Source organism: Harpia harpyja, chromosome 21 (genome assembly GCF_026419915.1).
Source record: "Harpia harpyja isolate bHarHar1 chromosome 21, bHarHar1 primary haplotype, whole genome shotgun sequence".
Classification (NCBI taxonomy): Eukaryota; Metazoa; Chordata; class Aves; order Accipitriformes; family Accipitridae; genus Harpia; species Harpia harpyja.
The window spans coordinates 16,821,674-16,836,658 of NC_068960.1; the positions used below are offsets into that span (position 1 = coordinate 16,821,674).

The window sequence follows — 14,985 nt, forward strand, 5'->3', positions numbered from 1 at the left end:
AGGTAAAGGCAGAAATCAGTTTTATATTGCTGGTCAGTGTAACATTTACCCATTTAAGCATTACAGAAGTGCCAATTCCCAAATGAAATATTCTCTGTGACCTAGAAAAACAGTAAGGATAGTTTATGGCATGTTGCATCATGCAAAAGTAAGCAAGAAGCATATGCACTTTCATCTTGGTGTTACATTAAGCTCCAGTACATTATTCAAGGTGTGTAGGGAATCCAGAGAAGAAAAATAAAAATGATAAAAAGTCTAGACCTGCGCAGTCTCTGATCAAAGCAACAGGGATTGGGCAGTCAAGAGAAGACAGAGATGGGCAGGATAAACACACAATCTTTTAATATGCAAAATGCAGCTGCAGATGTGACTGTTCTCCATGCCTATGCTGACAGGACAAGCAATATGATCGATCAGAAGTAAAGGAGAGTCAAGTTAAATATTAGGAAAACTGTCTGTCTTAGGATTTCCTTCTACAAAGGTCTTCAAGAACAGCACTGCCATATATGACACAGGCACAGTTGTTCCTGAATGACCTCAAGGTCCCTTCCGGCCCTATTTTTATACTTCCATCACAGAAGTTTTGATTTAAAACTATTTTCCTATAACTGAGATCCAACACAGATTCTAAAAACATCTCAAAATCCAACACAGAAAGGGTTGCCAATTTCAGCAGAGCAAAAATACCCACCATTGCCTCCACATCTTCCTTGCATTGCCACTGCGTGCTCTCAAAATGGCCGCAAGGCCTTCTGTCCGCGAGAAGGCATATTAGTATAAAATGCGATCACATAAAACAATACAATAGTGATAGCAACACTACCCTGATTTGCTACTTTTGATTAATTTCAGGTGATGCTGTGTGCCAGATACACAGATAGTCCTATGAAACACTGATTTAACTTAACCATGAAGTATTTTGTTTTGTAAATGTTTCCATATTGCTTCAGGTTCATACAGCCTGAGACAGACATTCAGTGAGCAAGCGTACTAAAAATACTAAAAGTAGCTTCACAGGGTAAATATTGCTTCCAAGGCCCACATCACTGCAGAAGCATATTGATCTGCTATGATGCTCCTCCCTACCGCACACAAACTCCTATATGGCTTTGCAAGTTCAGGCACGTGTAATGGTTTATGTTTTGTACAGTCCCAACAAATTCATACATGAAGAAAGATCCCACTCTGTATCCAGTAAAACAGGGAAGGAAAGCATATCTGCACTTCTCACCACTTTGTTGCTACAGTCAGTCGTTTTCTTTCTACTTACAGACAGACACTGGCGTTTGGAGAAAGCATGTAGACATTGTTTTCACACAGCGGATAAATAATAATTGCTTTTCCCCAGTAAACGAGATGTGCAGCAAGCTGGAAAACCTGCATTGAGAAAACAGGGAAAAATTAGGAGAGCAAAAGCAAAATTCAAACTCTCAGCAAGAGTTCCATACAATGACAGAAAAATCTTGTTTGAGCTGAAATGAAAGAAAAATGTTCCATCCTTTAACCCTGCCTTCAGAATAAATTCATGGTTTAATATAACATGTGGCACATCAAAAAGCATTTGACAAGGTTATGAATTTCCAGAGGTTCACTTCACATTTCTAAGCAACTTAGTATTTCCTGCCTTAAAGGAATTTCTTCAAACTATATCAATAGAAGTTTAGTTACTTTTCATGCCCCAAAACCCTATTTTTGTTTATGCACAAAATGCATTAAGTGTTATACATGAAAAATAAAAGAATCAGCCTTTACTATGACACAAACATAAAGGTAACCAACACTGCCTTTTTAATGCACTGAGATATTTCAGTAATGAGTTACACAAAGTATTTTAATGTGTTAAACAAGTCAGTGGTTGTTAATGGCTCTGGAAGAGCCACATAAATAGCATCTACAAGACATAAAATCCAGCCTGTATCATTAGATGCATTTAACTTTGCTTTATTGTGGAGAACAAAACTACAGAAGCAGTAGGGAATTTCCAGAGTTCATCCCATAGCTATATAATGCCAAGTAACACCACAGACCCCTGTAAGCAGACCTGGAAATTTTATTACAAAACAGGACCTTTCCCTTCAAATAAGAGAAGGCACGGATCTACGATCAGGAGCGTCTGAGATGACAAACTGTGTTCTGCCCTGTCACACAGAGCATAGATCATGTTCACGGGTCTGAATCGACCCTTAGAAGCATGGAGTGGCTCTCCCCTCTCCCGTATCATCTAATGTAATCATCAGGTCTGACAGGCAAAGGGCCACAATGACCGCAGTCATCCACAGTGGTCTCACAGTGGCCTCATGCCTCCTATGATTGCCAGAGTTTCATTCCCTCCGCTGGCACAAAGCTCCCTTTTCAAGGGCTCATCACATCACCTTGAGCAATTCAGATTTGAAATCTGGTTGTCAATACTGGAAACGAACTCGGAAGGAGCTTCTGGCTTGGAGAGACTGGCTCAAAATTTTTGCCCAAGCCTAAACTAGAGCTTCTTCCTGGGGACTCTGGGACTCTGCAAAGTCCATGCACTAATGTAGTAAGGGAAATTGATAGGTAGGTTTGCACAAGCTTTCAGAGCTCTTTAGTAGAAAAGATCTTGGCAGATCCAGGGGAAGCAACGTATTTGGCCATGGCAGCTGTAAGCTTTCACTTGCATTTTGGGTGCCTCCATTTGCACATAGACATCAATGTAGCAGAACCAAGACAGACCACTGTGGTGTAAGTCAAGAGTACTATCTGTTCTGGTTTTAACTACCTAATGGGAAGGGCACAGAGAAGACAGCCACTCTTCTCAGAGGGGCAGAGGGATAGCACAGGAGGCGACACACACAAGGTGGAAGATGGGAAATTCCCATTAGATATGAGGAAAGTTTTTCACTCTGATGCTGGTCAAATGGTGGACCAGGGCCCAGAGAGGCTGTAGGACGTATCCCTGGAAGTATTCAGAATTTGAACGGACAAGTATGGACTTGCTCTGAGCAGTGGTGTGGACTAGAAACCTCCAGGCACCCCTGCTACCCCACAGCAATTTGTGATTTGGATGTGGCTGCAGGACTGTTGAGCCCTGTCACTGCACCACTGCCCTCCATTTCTCCAACCTTTCCCCAAAAGCTTGTGCTTTTTCTGTGCACTCTGCTCACACCGAGAGAACTGACATGCTCATGTACCACAGAAACCCACTGGCACACAGAAAGAAAACACCTTGTGATTTAAAAGAATTTCAGCTGCCACTGACAGTTCCCCGTACCTGCAGCAATGCTAAGTCAGCATCTTGAGCCAGTTGCTGCAAATTCTTCACAGCAGAGGTAGTTTTAATTACTCTCACCAGGGCAGGAGAGCAGTCCAATGGGAGCTCATTAAGCAATGACTTCTCATCATTTAAAAGTAATAAGGCATGGTAAGGCCTGCAGAAAAATAGAATACATTTGCACAGTAAACTGCAGCTTTTCCTGAAGGCTTAGTTATTCCCAGACCATGATACCTGGGGTCAATCTACTGGTAAAAAAGAACTAATATCATCCTTTTGTGGTAAGTTGGTTCAGAAGAAGCTTATTTTTATGTCACAAGGTAAGATGGTCCCTGTAAAAAGGGGATAGATGGTTATACGTTAACTGGATGCCCCAGTGACTAGGAAAAAAAGACTGCACTGTGCTGGTATGCAATTAAGCCCGAGAACTAGTCTGAAAACTGCTCATCTGCATTACTGAAATACAAAATGGAGTAGAAGAAAGGAAGAAAGCAAGAGTTAGTTACTTTTGCAGGTAAAAAGCTGTGAACACGGAATGCAGGAAATAAGGTATCACGGGGCCTGGGCTCTCTTTCTTCTAAAAGCAAAATTACTTCTGGGTCAACAGATTAAAATGAACACACAATTCCTCTGACTTGAAACAGCACAGACCTCTCGGGCAGCATCACCTCAGTACAACCACCTAATGTTAACACAAAGGCTGTGGCTTCATACTGCCATGTATACAGCAGCATCATGGTACCACAGCATCAGCTTCAGGGAGTCCTGTCTCAGCCCACACCCCCACCACCGCTACAGCTCAGTGTCACATCATCCCCCCAGCTGTGCCAGCACAGAAAATTGCGGCACCACACTTGGAACTGGAGGAAGGACCAGCCACACTCTGAAGGACAGGGCTTGCTCCTACCTGATAGATTTCAGGCTTCTCTCAATTGCTTCAGGGGGTATGAAGTTTGTGGCAACATAATGGATTTTATGAGGCAGGCAGAAACTCACTTCCAGCCAGTTGTTGATGTGTAAACGGACCACCCCTGTTGTACAGAGACTAAAATAGGAAGAAAATAAATACATGCAGCATTTACCATGTATAATAAATGAAAACAGTGGTCCAGATTCACCCTGCACAAGAATCGCATCAGGACAAGAAAAGACTGAATGTACCCTATCCCCAAACTGGCTGAGGACCAGCTGATTCCTAGCTGCAAGGGCATCCTTAGCTTGTACTTACAGAGCATTAACCCCTACGAGGCTTTGGGGTGATTTGAAAGACTTCATCCCCCTGGTCCCTCTGCTCTTAACATTGCAGCAGTATCTCAAGTTAAAAGAGTTTCTTGAAGATCTACTGCAAGGCACTAGAAAATTCCCTAGACTGGAGCTGCAAAGGGCAAAGATGAACTGGGCACAATGTTTTCGCCTCCAATTTCCATCTTCCTCTCCAAGGAAAAAGAAAAGGAGATGTCTGTACTGGGCAAGGGGTGTTACAAGCAGCATGGTTCCACAATAATGGACTCCTTTGGTTCTGCTTAGGTTGTTTGTTTCCTACTAACCTGCTTCTCTGTGTCACATGAAATCACAAACGTGCTTGTTAAATGGTTTCTTCGTTCTAGGAAACCACAGGGACTAAGCTAAGCCTTTAAGCTGACTTCAGACAACAGGATTGGAGTGGAAATGATGGACATCTTAGGAATGATGATAAAGTCTGACCCTCGTGTTCAGCCTGAAAGCAACTATAAGCCTCTTTTACTGAAAAAACGCAAAAAGCTGGGAGATTAGAGCAATGAACGTCACTCAGGTAGTTTTACAGAAGTCTGTAAATCTAGACAACAGATGAAATATACCTAGGTAGGTAACTATGGTTACTTAAAAATGGGTAAAGATACCATAAGGAGCTAAGCTAGCACCACCTTGCAAACCTTTACAAGGCTGCCCAGCCCGCAGGCAGGAAACACTGGCCTAGGAACAGCTTTCCTACAGGTAGTGGGACTGAGCAGGGAGGAAGAGGCAAGGCCCACCACATCTTTTCATGTATACTGAGATAGGAACACATATAAACTTGTAATCAATCTCAAGCAACAGCTAATCTTGTCTACACTGGAAAGCTGAATTTCTCAATATGTCCTTTGATTTAAACTTAGTTCCAAATGAATTTATTTTGGCCTAAAATCAAATTTCAAAGTTTGCACTCTGAAAATTTCAGTCTGAATTTTAAATTCAAATGTGTTGAGACTCGCAATATGACTTTTGTGTTGATAACACCCACGAATTTCCCCTCTACACAAAGCAGATTTAAAAACATGGCAGGAACAGGCCGGGAGCAAATACGTGTCTTGGAAACTCTTTATGTGGTGATTTAAACATTTATACCTAGCATTCAATTGTAGGCCACAAACTAACATGCTCTTTTTCAAGTTGTATACAGGGTTTAGAGAGACCTGAAAATTCAGCTTTAAAACAAAAACATTGGGTAGCTTCAGCTGCTGGTATAACTATTCACCAAACCACAACAGAGTGGTGAGAGAGCAAACATGATCCTGTCCTGCCTTGTGCATGATCAGACTCATTAGGGAAGATCTCACTGCAGACAATGCTTTTCAAAAGCAGAGGCCACGGTTTTGTTCTCAAATCTTGCACTGACCTCCAAAACATACCGATTTTTCAAGTTGCAAATGGAGCAGATACTACATATGTTTTCCTTTTTTTAAAAGGAACTGAAAGGATGAATCCACTGTCTCTCTGGCGCTACCACCTCACATATGATCAGAGGCTCCAAACCCTGAAGGAAAATGCAAAGCACAGCAAACACGTCCATTTTTTTCTTGCATTAAATGCTGCAACTCCAGTAACACTGCTTATCCCACCAGACATAAACCAACTGACAGATAAAGCTGGATTCTCTCAAAATACATCAAGGTAAAGGGCACCCTGAAGCAGTAGTTATCCACACTATCTACCGGGCCAAATACTCAAAAGAGAAAACATGACAATAACTGAAAGGGACAAGTGAATTAAAAGACTACCTGAAAGCTATTGGGGTTGTTAAAACAGGTTACTGAAAAACAGCAGAGATACATGAAAACATGAAACACTTGCAAGGATATTTTCCCTGCATAGTTTAACATTCAGGAAACAGAAAAATACAGTTGGTTCCTTTCATTCTTTGGTCCAAGTGTACCAAGGCAGAAGCTTTAATTACATAATTACACTCTCCACAGCATAATTTTGTCTACAGTGCACTATACAACAACAGCCTAGAATTAAAGACAAGAAAACCAGATTTTCAGTTCTGATCTGGATCTTAATTTCATTCTTCTACATTTGCATTCAACTGTACGATTTCAAGCCTTCATTACAGCTTTATGTACATGATTTCTCCTTCACCTGCCCCTCCTTGGATGGAAAATAATTTAAGTCTCTAATAATTTGACAAGGAATAAACTACATCCTCCAGCAGCAATGTATGCAACTGCACTTAGCCAGCCAACAGAGTTAAATTATTTCATCGACATATACACAAAGATTCATGCAACATGACATACAGTCAAATCACAGGAAGTGAAGTTCAGATCCACATTTGCCTTCATTTTTACAGATTCCCCGTGAAGTCATCTATTTAACAAGATTTTTACTGCGAGCCTCACAAATGTCCATGAACTGGCCCCACAATCTTTGGCTGAGGACCAGCAGACCCAGAAGCCACCTTCTTTTAGGGCAGAAGCAGAATGGCAAAAACCAGCAACAGAAGAGAATACCAAGAAAACAAGTTTTCAAAGTCGCATCAGGGAGTCACCTAGCTGCAATTCTACTTTATTCTTCTTAACCAACTAAAATTGTGGAGCAAAGAGTCCAGGAAGACACAAGACCATGGGAAGGAGAGAACACTGCATTGGCTGCATGGCACACTATGAACCTCAGGAACACAGTTTAAGTAGCCCCTGATATAGGAAACCTAGAATTACACAAAGATTCAGAGGCGCAGTAGGCACACCAGGAATTTACAGAAGGCCCTCTTTTGTTCTTTGCTCCATTCCTAAATACTCTTCACATTTTATGAGGATTTTTTGCAGTGTTAGTGCACCCTGAGCTTTTTCACTGAGTTGACATTTTCACTGAACTATCTGCTGTAATTCTAAAAGCTCTTTTCAGAGCAGTTATGCACTATATAAGGGTTGTTTGGCCTTACATGCATTACTTTACATCTATCTATACTGAATTTCATCTGCTGTTCTAGCAGTAAACTGGTATCCAGAGACCTTGCTGCAACTTTTCCTTTTTCCCACAGACCTCAAGAGTAGCTGGGCAAAAATAACTTCATTCCCTATACTCTAACTGGCTATTAAACCGTCAAAGACATTCCATTTTATCCCATGAAAAGTTAGTTTCAACACTTTTTAAAAAAAAATCTCTGGTTAGATAATACATGATGAGCGATACTGAGGGATACATGGTGAGGGATTAGGATGCTGAGAGGGGATATCATAGTCTAAGACTGAGACAGAGAGAAGTAAATAGGAAAAAGTTGTTTAACATCTCTCCATCATAAGAGCTATGAGACATCTTATGATACTAGAAGGAACAAAGTTCAAAAGAAATAGAAAGAAACACAGAAACTAGTTAAGCCATGGACCTCCTTATCAGAGGATGCTGTGGTTGCTAAATATTTATTCTGGCTTGCAGGATTGTGGACTAATTCCGGGAAGTGAGATCAGCTGAAGGCTGTTGAATATACAGAAACCACTTCCAGAGCTGCAGGAAGCTGGGGAACAATTTTGGGAATATTACTGCTCTTTTGCTCTATTCTGCTCTGCCCTGAACAGCCACTGTGACCCACTGCCCCAAAATGGGAACCCAAAAGTTGGCCAGTATCCCACAGAACTGCAGCCTTCTTTTTCATAACTATTGGCAAAAAAAAAAAGACAATCCCACCTTGTATTTTATAAAAGACTTATGAATTTTTACATATACACACCTCATTTTATGTCTATCCTATTTATATCAGAAATTAATAATATGTTTTCTAGTTTGGTGGAGGTCAGCTTGTAGGTTTGGAGTTTGTTTATTTTTGCGAGAGGTTGTGAATACTTAGAGCTTTGAAATAATTTCACATTCCCTTGTAAAGGGCACATTGACCGTCCTTTGATCAAATACTTGCAGTTGGTTTATATTTTACAGCACAGCCACACAATCACATCTAATAATTCATTAAATCTCATATAATTATTCCACTTCTCCCTGAGCTGCTGAGATAGCCTAGATCTATCAGTCAGTTCAAATCCCACTAGGCTAAAAACATATAAAGGCTTTTTGTGTATTAAAAAGAAGAAACAAACAATCCAATCCTCCCCCAAAACCTTCCCATACTTTCACTTTTTTTCCAGTATAAAGCTAAGAGAAGTTTGCTAAAAACAGACAGGCAGTTAGCTAGTAACAAGCTAACATACTATCTGCAGTTGCAGATAAAACTTGGTGAAAGCTGTCTTAATTCCCTAAACTGAACACTGGCTTAAGAGTCACGCATTGTAACACTGGTAAATTTGTCAGTGCTGGAGGTACTGGCAACTGGACTTTCTTGGTCCTAAAGCCACTGCTTTTTGTTCCACACCAATGCTGGAGTTTGGTGACAAGATGAATGAAGACTCTCAAATCTATTTTCTGAACTAATCAAAAAGAAACATTATAGTTTTCTCCATTAGAGTCAAAAAAGGTCTCAGGAACTAGATGTCGACTACCTCTAAACTGTCAGTTTAATAATATTCCATTACTATAGCAGCAGTAGTGTTGCAGTCAAGATGACCTGTCTATTGATTCCTGCCTTATAAAATACAGGCATTTCATTCAAAATGCAAGGGATATTTTGAACTATAAAAAGATTTATACACTTGTGGTTTTCTACAAACCAACTTGCTAAGGGACATGTTGGGTCTTGCCTGAAATACCTCAGCACCATCTACAGGAAACCAAGGGCTAGACAGCACCTCTAGAGCAACCGTGATAATTCAAGAAGCCTTCAAATGGAATTGCAGAAATCAGCAGACACTAGGAAATGCTGGCTTGAGTGAATCTCAAATGGAAAGCTGGGTTCCCATCTGCAATTCAAAGTGCTCTCTCCACTTTACTACGCTGTTCCCCTACGCCAAAGGCTATGCCAGAAAACTCTGTAAACTTAAAACAGCACATTGTCACTGCATGCATTTGAAGACTTACCATCTCCAGCAGTCTTTTCTCCTCTAAAAGAAAGAGACCAAATCTTTCAATCTTTCCTCCTAGGTCATTCTCACTCCTCCACACTCTCTAGATAGCCCAAATCCTTCTTGAAATGTGGTGCCCAAAACTGGATACAATATTCATTACAGCATGGGCTTTACAATCCTGAGCAGGATTGGTTCCTATCTTACAGACAAGACTTTTATTTTATGCATTCTTGTCTATTTGCTTTTTCTGCAACCCCATGTCACTTGTGACTAACCCTCATTTCATAGAAGACCACACAGACTTCACTCCAGAGCTGCTGCCACGCAGGCATTCTTCATCTTGGAAGTGCAGAATAAAAATCTTATTTCCAGACCATTTCTTCTACCTTACCAAAAAATAATTTCAATTCTATGCCTGCCTGGCAAGGTGCTGCAGCCCTTCTCAACTGATCTGACTGCAGGTGTAAGAAGCATATTTCCTGTTCTCTTGTATGAAGCATTAATGAAAAAATACTGCAGAACACCACCTTATTGGCCAGCCAGCCAACGACACTGTTAACTACTCTTCAAATAGAGCTTTCCAATCAAACGCAAAGACATTTTATATTTTTACCAACACCTTATTTCTTACATTTGCTTATGACAATGTCGTGCCAAAGTGGCAAAATACAACTTGCACCACTTCTCCCACACTCACAATGCCTAAATGAGGGAGACACTGCCTTATTTTACATCTGGGGGCCGGCACCAATGTGTGTTTCTCCATGGTCAGTCTATTCCTCCTTCTGTCATGGAAGGGTTTTATTAGCACACTCCATGAGCTTGGGCTGTATGTTCCTCCAGTCACAGCTAAATGCCACAAGATGTCACTCTGTCACTAAAATGTTTGGAAACAAGATCAGGGTTTGCCCAGTCACAAATACATAGCCCTAGAGGAACAGAAAAAACTAAGTAGTAGGTGAAGTTTAATATAGAATTACAGGCTACATAAAAAGTGCCTTATTTTAAATTTTAGTACAGGTTTTGTGCGAGTTGTATCAAACAATATACAACATTCCTTCCAAACAAGCTGAAATTCACAGCTCTTGAACATAACAAGGAACAGCTTATTAGTTTTCTAATGTGTTCTGCAATCATTAAATTATTTAGGCTCTCAGTGCCTTACCTTACAGGGCTTTGTGATTATTGCCTTTGTACTAGGGAGGCTAAAGGGTTTGTCTAATTTCATACAGTGTGCTCTACAGTCAATCAAGGAACTCCAGAGTAATTCTCCCAAGCCTTGACAAACACCCTAATCAAGGGGCACATCATCTTCCTCCCCACCAAAACCTTCTGTGCTCCTTTGTCGAGGTCTTTCACCAAGTGCATATCCTGAATGGAAGTGTCTGCTCTGTATGAAGAATCAGCACGGACAAGCTGTCAGAGCAGAAGTACGCTGTAGGAGGTTGGTGCCGGCTCCTGCTGAAATTCAACACTAACTCCACACTCCTTTGAAATCCTTGCCAGAACTTTTAATCCAGTCAAGAAACAGCATGTTACACTTTCCATGCTGCTGAAAGTCTCACCACCTAATCCAAATTCACTGTCCAGACATGCACAGTGTAACCAAATGAAGCCAGGGCCGTATCTGACTTGCCATCGGTGCTAGATGCAGCATTTTTCTCTTAGCTGCAGATTTAGAGCACTTCTTCAGCAATATGATATTCATATTATGACACTTTTCAATTCTACAATTCACTTGTCATTATGTGACTCTGTGCTAAGGAAGAAAATAGTAATTCTTAAAGCTGTGACAGACATCACCAACTTTTAAGAACCATAACATATCCAAACGGAGACCAAGGTAATGACTAGGATAGCAATTCTGCAAACATTTTGCCTGACAGCTAGCCTTCACATTGCTCCACCTGGTCTAAAACCCAAATCCCAATGAGTCAACAGCATGAAGAGGTGGATAATACCCTAAGGAAAAAGGCCAAGAGGTTTCAGTGAGAAGCAGCCTTCTATGAGCTAGGAAGAAAATCCCACTTACCTGTCATATGTCTCTTTGAGATCTCTGGCCAGTTTGCACTTGGGTAGTATATGATGAAAAGGTGACTGTGGCCCTTCTGTGGCTATGGAAAATTTCAAAACAAGAAAGCACACAACTGATTTCAAAGCAAAGAGAGCTTCCTCTTCCCCCACTAGGTATTGACCAGTATCTTAGGGACAGAATCCATATCTTTTAAATCTAAATTATCTTTCAAAGCTTTTACATAACTCAAGTTACGTGTTAAAATAATAATAGTGAATTATTGCCAACTTCTCCTAAAACTCAACTCGGTTAAGCACACAAAACTGTGAATTTGACAAGCGATAATTTTAAGTGTTTTTGGTTTTATACATGCTAGTTTTAATTTTTAATGCTTGCAGCAAGATGATGCATCACTGTCAGATAGAGTTCATCCTAAATAGTGTGTATTATTATAGTAAATTTCTCTGAAGTACAGTCTATAAAAATGCTCTGTAACTATTTGCTAGCCACGGTAACAATATGTAAGAGTAAAGTTTCCACACAAGAAGTCTGGTGACTCAGCACACAGCATTAAAGCATGGGAAACTTGCCCTAGGTTGGGTGAAGCAGGCTACATATGAGTTCTCCCATCTCAGCCTGACAGGCAGATCTAAATGTGATGGTTCAATGCACATTCTCCAGTGATCGCACTGAACTGAGCTAGCAAAGAAAGTAAACAAGGTACTTCACTTCTAAGATGACATCTCTGCATAGGGTTAGTAATCTTGGATGAGGCAAAATGCAGTCAAAAGCTGTCAGAATGCTAAAGAGCACCAAAACTTGTTCATACTGATCCCAGCCACAAAAGAAGTAAGAAGGTACAATCAGCACTTTTCTGAAAAAGTGCTCCTGGATGAACATACTCCTGCACAAAGCTAAGCTCAGCACTCACTTTCTGACATGGCAGACACTTCATCCTGAATAGCTAAGATCAGCTTGGCCTCCCTGGTCAGGTACTGACAGCGGCGCTCCTCGTGCTGCAAGACTATGGCAATTCTTCGGGAGAGGTTGTGTAAGCAGTTTATCACAGATGGATCTGCATTGGCCTGCAGGCAACACAGAGAAGAAACAGGGTTGGTCATTCAGCCACAATCACATATATGGACTACTACAGTGATGGATAAGTAGTCACAATAATTATCTTCAGTAGATATCAAAAGTCAGCCTCTTTGGCAACTGGCAAAAGAAATTAATTTTCTCCAGCAGCAACAAAGCAGAAGCTCAGAGATGTCCAAAGGTAAAGAGAAGACTCAGGGATTTCTAAGCTTGTCTATGTGCATCAAATGAATGCAGCACCTGGAGTATGATACACCTATCTGGTTTATTCTTCCCCGTTGTTAACAGGCCTTCTGCTAGCAGAGAGACCAAAGAACTCAATTTCACACAGTGAGAAAAGAAAGTGTCAAGCTATTTGAAAACGCAGAATATCATGATGCTCAGGTTAAATTCACTGGGAGTATAAGGACTGCAGTGCCTTTAACATAGCCCATTCACTCCATGGTGCTATACTGACATTTGTCTTAATATACTGACAAGACAGTAACTAGGTAAGAATTACCAATGCATGAGCAACAATTTGATCCCAAACCAGAATGAATTTGGATTTACACTCAACATTTCACAAATATGGCCTATTACTAAGGCTGCATCTGTGCAAGTCCCAGAATGAAAAGTGCTGGAAAAATCTATCGGGTAAGACAACGTGGGGGGGGCTCGGTGGCTCCAGTCTGAGTAAGCAGCTGCTTCATGTTTGTTAAGACATTTAAAGGAATTTTCGGTTCTAGCAAGTGATAACTTGGCATGTAAACTAGCAAACCATGAGTCATCATTTTTAGATTCTACTGTTCTTGCTGAGTCATGACACGTTGGTAACCCTGAAGCTTAAACACAGCAGGACCAGTGCTGATTATAGCATTTGGGACTTTGCCTGCTCTGTCTGCCCACTACAGATGGACTCTCATCTTTATCTCAGAATGCTTCCACCTACCCTCTGCAGTGCACTACACCATGCTAGGAAAAAATTTCCACTTGCTTCTTGTGCAGCACTTTCTAGAAACTTGACAGCTCTCTGTGAACTAAGAGTGTCTCATTTGGCAAATATGACTTAGTGCTGCATTACACACACAATTACATCAGTATCACCACAGTGCCAAAATGCAAAAAAAAGCAAGTTTTCCTAGAAGAACCACTAGAAATAAGGTTCTAGAAAAATGTGGGCTAGATATAGTCTTCATTGCACTTCACCAAGCTCTTGCAATATTTTGAATGAAGGAGCATTGGTTTCAACACTTCTGCTTCCACATGACTCAGTATGCATGAATGTTTGTGTTTGCATGTGCATCGACACACACCTACATACAACCAAAGCATGGTGCTTTACCAATACACCAAAACAACAAAATTCTTGAAGCTAACGTCTCTTAATGTGTGAAGTCTAGAATCAATTGCCGTAGTGCAAATTCAGCACCTCCTGACCTAAGAATGTCCCAGAGCACCAGAACACTGGATCCCCAGCAGAACTCAGTGAACAATTTCTTGCTTGATTCAGACTGATTGCTGGAATAATTGTCTTGTGTGAAACCTTGCTCTTCAAGTGAGGACAAGCCATCCAGACTGTGGCCATGTCCATGTTAGTCACCACTGCAAAGCCAGTAGTAAGAAAAGTACTAGTGCTAAAATGGGGAGAGAGGGGGAAGAGGTAATTTCACAAGCAGGGAGCTGGAGGCTTTTAAATCATAATGTTACATCCAGTTGGGCAAAAATCAACCCCTTCCATAAAGACAGCTATTCCAACTCCCTCTTTGATTTTTTAAATGTTTCTTCATATATGTACATGCCACAAAATAATATGATGGCTCCACAGATGCAACCTGTGGGCTGGGAAGAGAAAGCCAGAGCTCAGAAATCAAACAATGCTCAAACATAATGAAATTTCCAGGGTTTTATACCACCTAATTAGCTAAGCCAGGATCCCTTAACACAGATGCCAATATCTAGTCAATAGAGTAGGCCTGAAAAAAATTCCAAGTAAAAACTATCTATTTGCTCCAGGTTCTTGCTGAGCATCAAAACCTACTTATTCTTCACTTGTACCTTCTTCTCATTTAGAATGCTACAGCTGCTGCTCCCTGGCACTCTCCCTTTACAATGATCTCATTGCTAAGAGGAGGCAGCTTTCAAACACTGTCCATTTAATTATAAAAAAAAGCCTAGAGGCACTGAGCAAAGGCACATGTCTCTGTATCACACAGAGAGCATGAGTAAGGGCTCAAAACAGTGCTGTTCTGAGCCAGAGTATGTTTCTGAATGACTCTGCCCTGAGCAAGCCTGGGTTGACCAAGGCCATGGTGGGGACCTGACTCTTAAGGCTGGCCAAGCATGAGCCACTGTCCACACTGCCTGCTGCCTCTGCTTCTGGAGCAGAACTGACCACCAAGATCCAAGCTGCATGGAGTCACAAGGGCTCAGCAAAGCACTAGTGCAGCTGTATGGATTTGGTCCTA

At 41.1% G+C, this 14,985-nt stretch overlaps 1 protein-coding gene across 11 annotated transcripts in view; it reads right to left on the minus strand.

Annotated features, from left to right (window-relative positions):
• NPRL3 (NPR3 like, GATOR1 complex subunit) overlaps positions 1 to 14,985 on the minus strand; it is a 46,192-nt gene that overhangs the window by 16,298 nt on the left and 14,909 nt on the right. For all 11 annotated transcript variants that reach the window (XM_052773200.1, XM_052773201.1, XM_052773191.1 and 8 more), the window contains 5 exons: positions 12,375 to 12,528; positions 11,462 to 11,543; positions 4,149 to 4,286; positions 3,242 to 3,398; positions 1,271 to 1,377 (listed from right to left, as the gene is read on the minus strand). In XM_052773200.1, the coding sequence (XP_052629160.1) occupies positions 1,271 to 1,377; positions 3,242 to 3,398; positions 4,149 to 4,286; positions 11,462 to 11,543; positions 12,375 to 12,528 (638 nt within the window). The remainder of the gene's footprint in view (positions 1 to 1,270; positions 1,378 to 3,241; positions 3,399 to 4,148; positions 4,287 to 11,461; positions 11,544 to 12,374; positions 12,529 to 14,985) is intronic.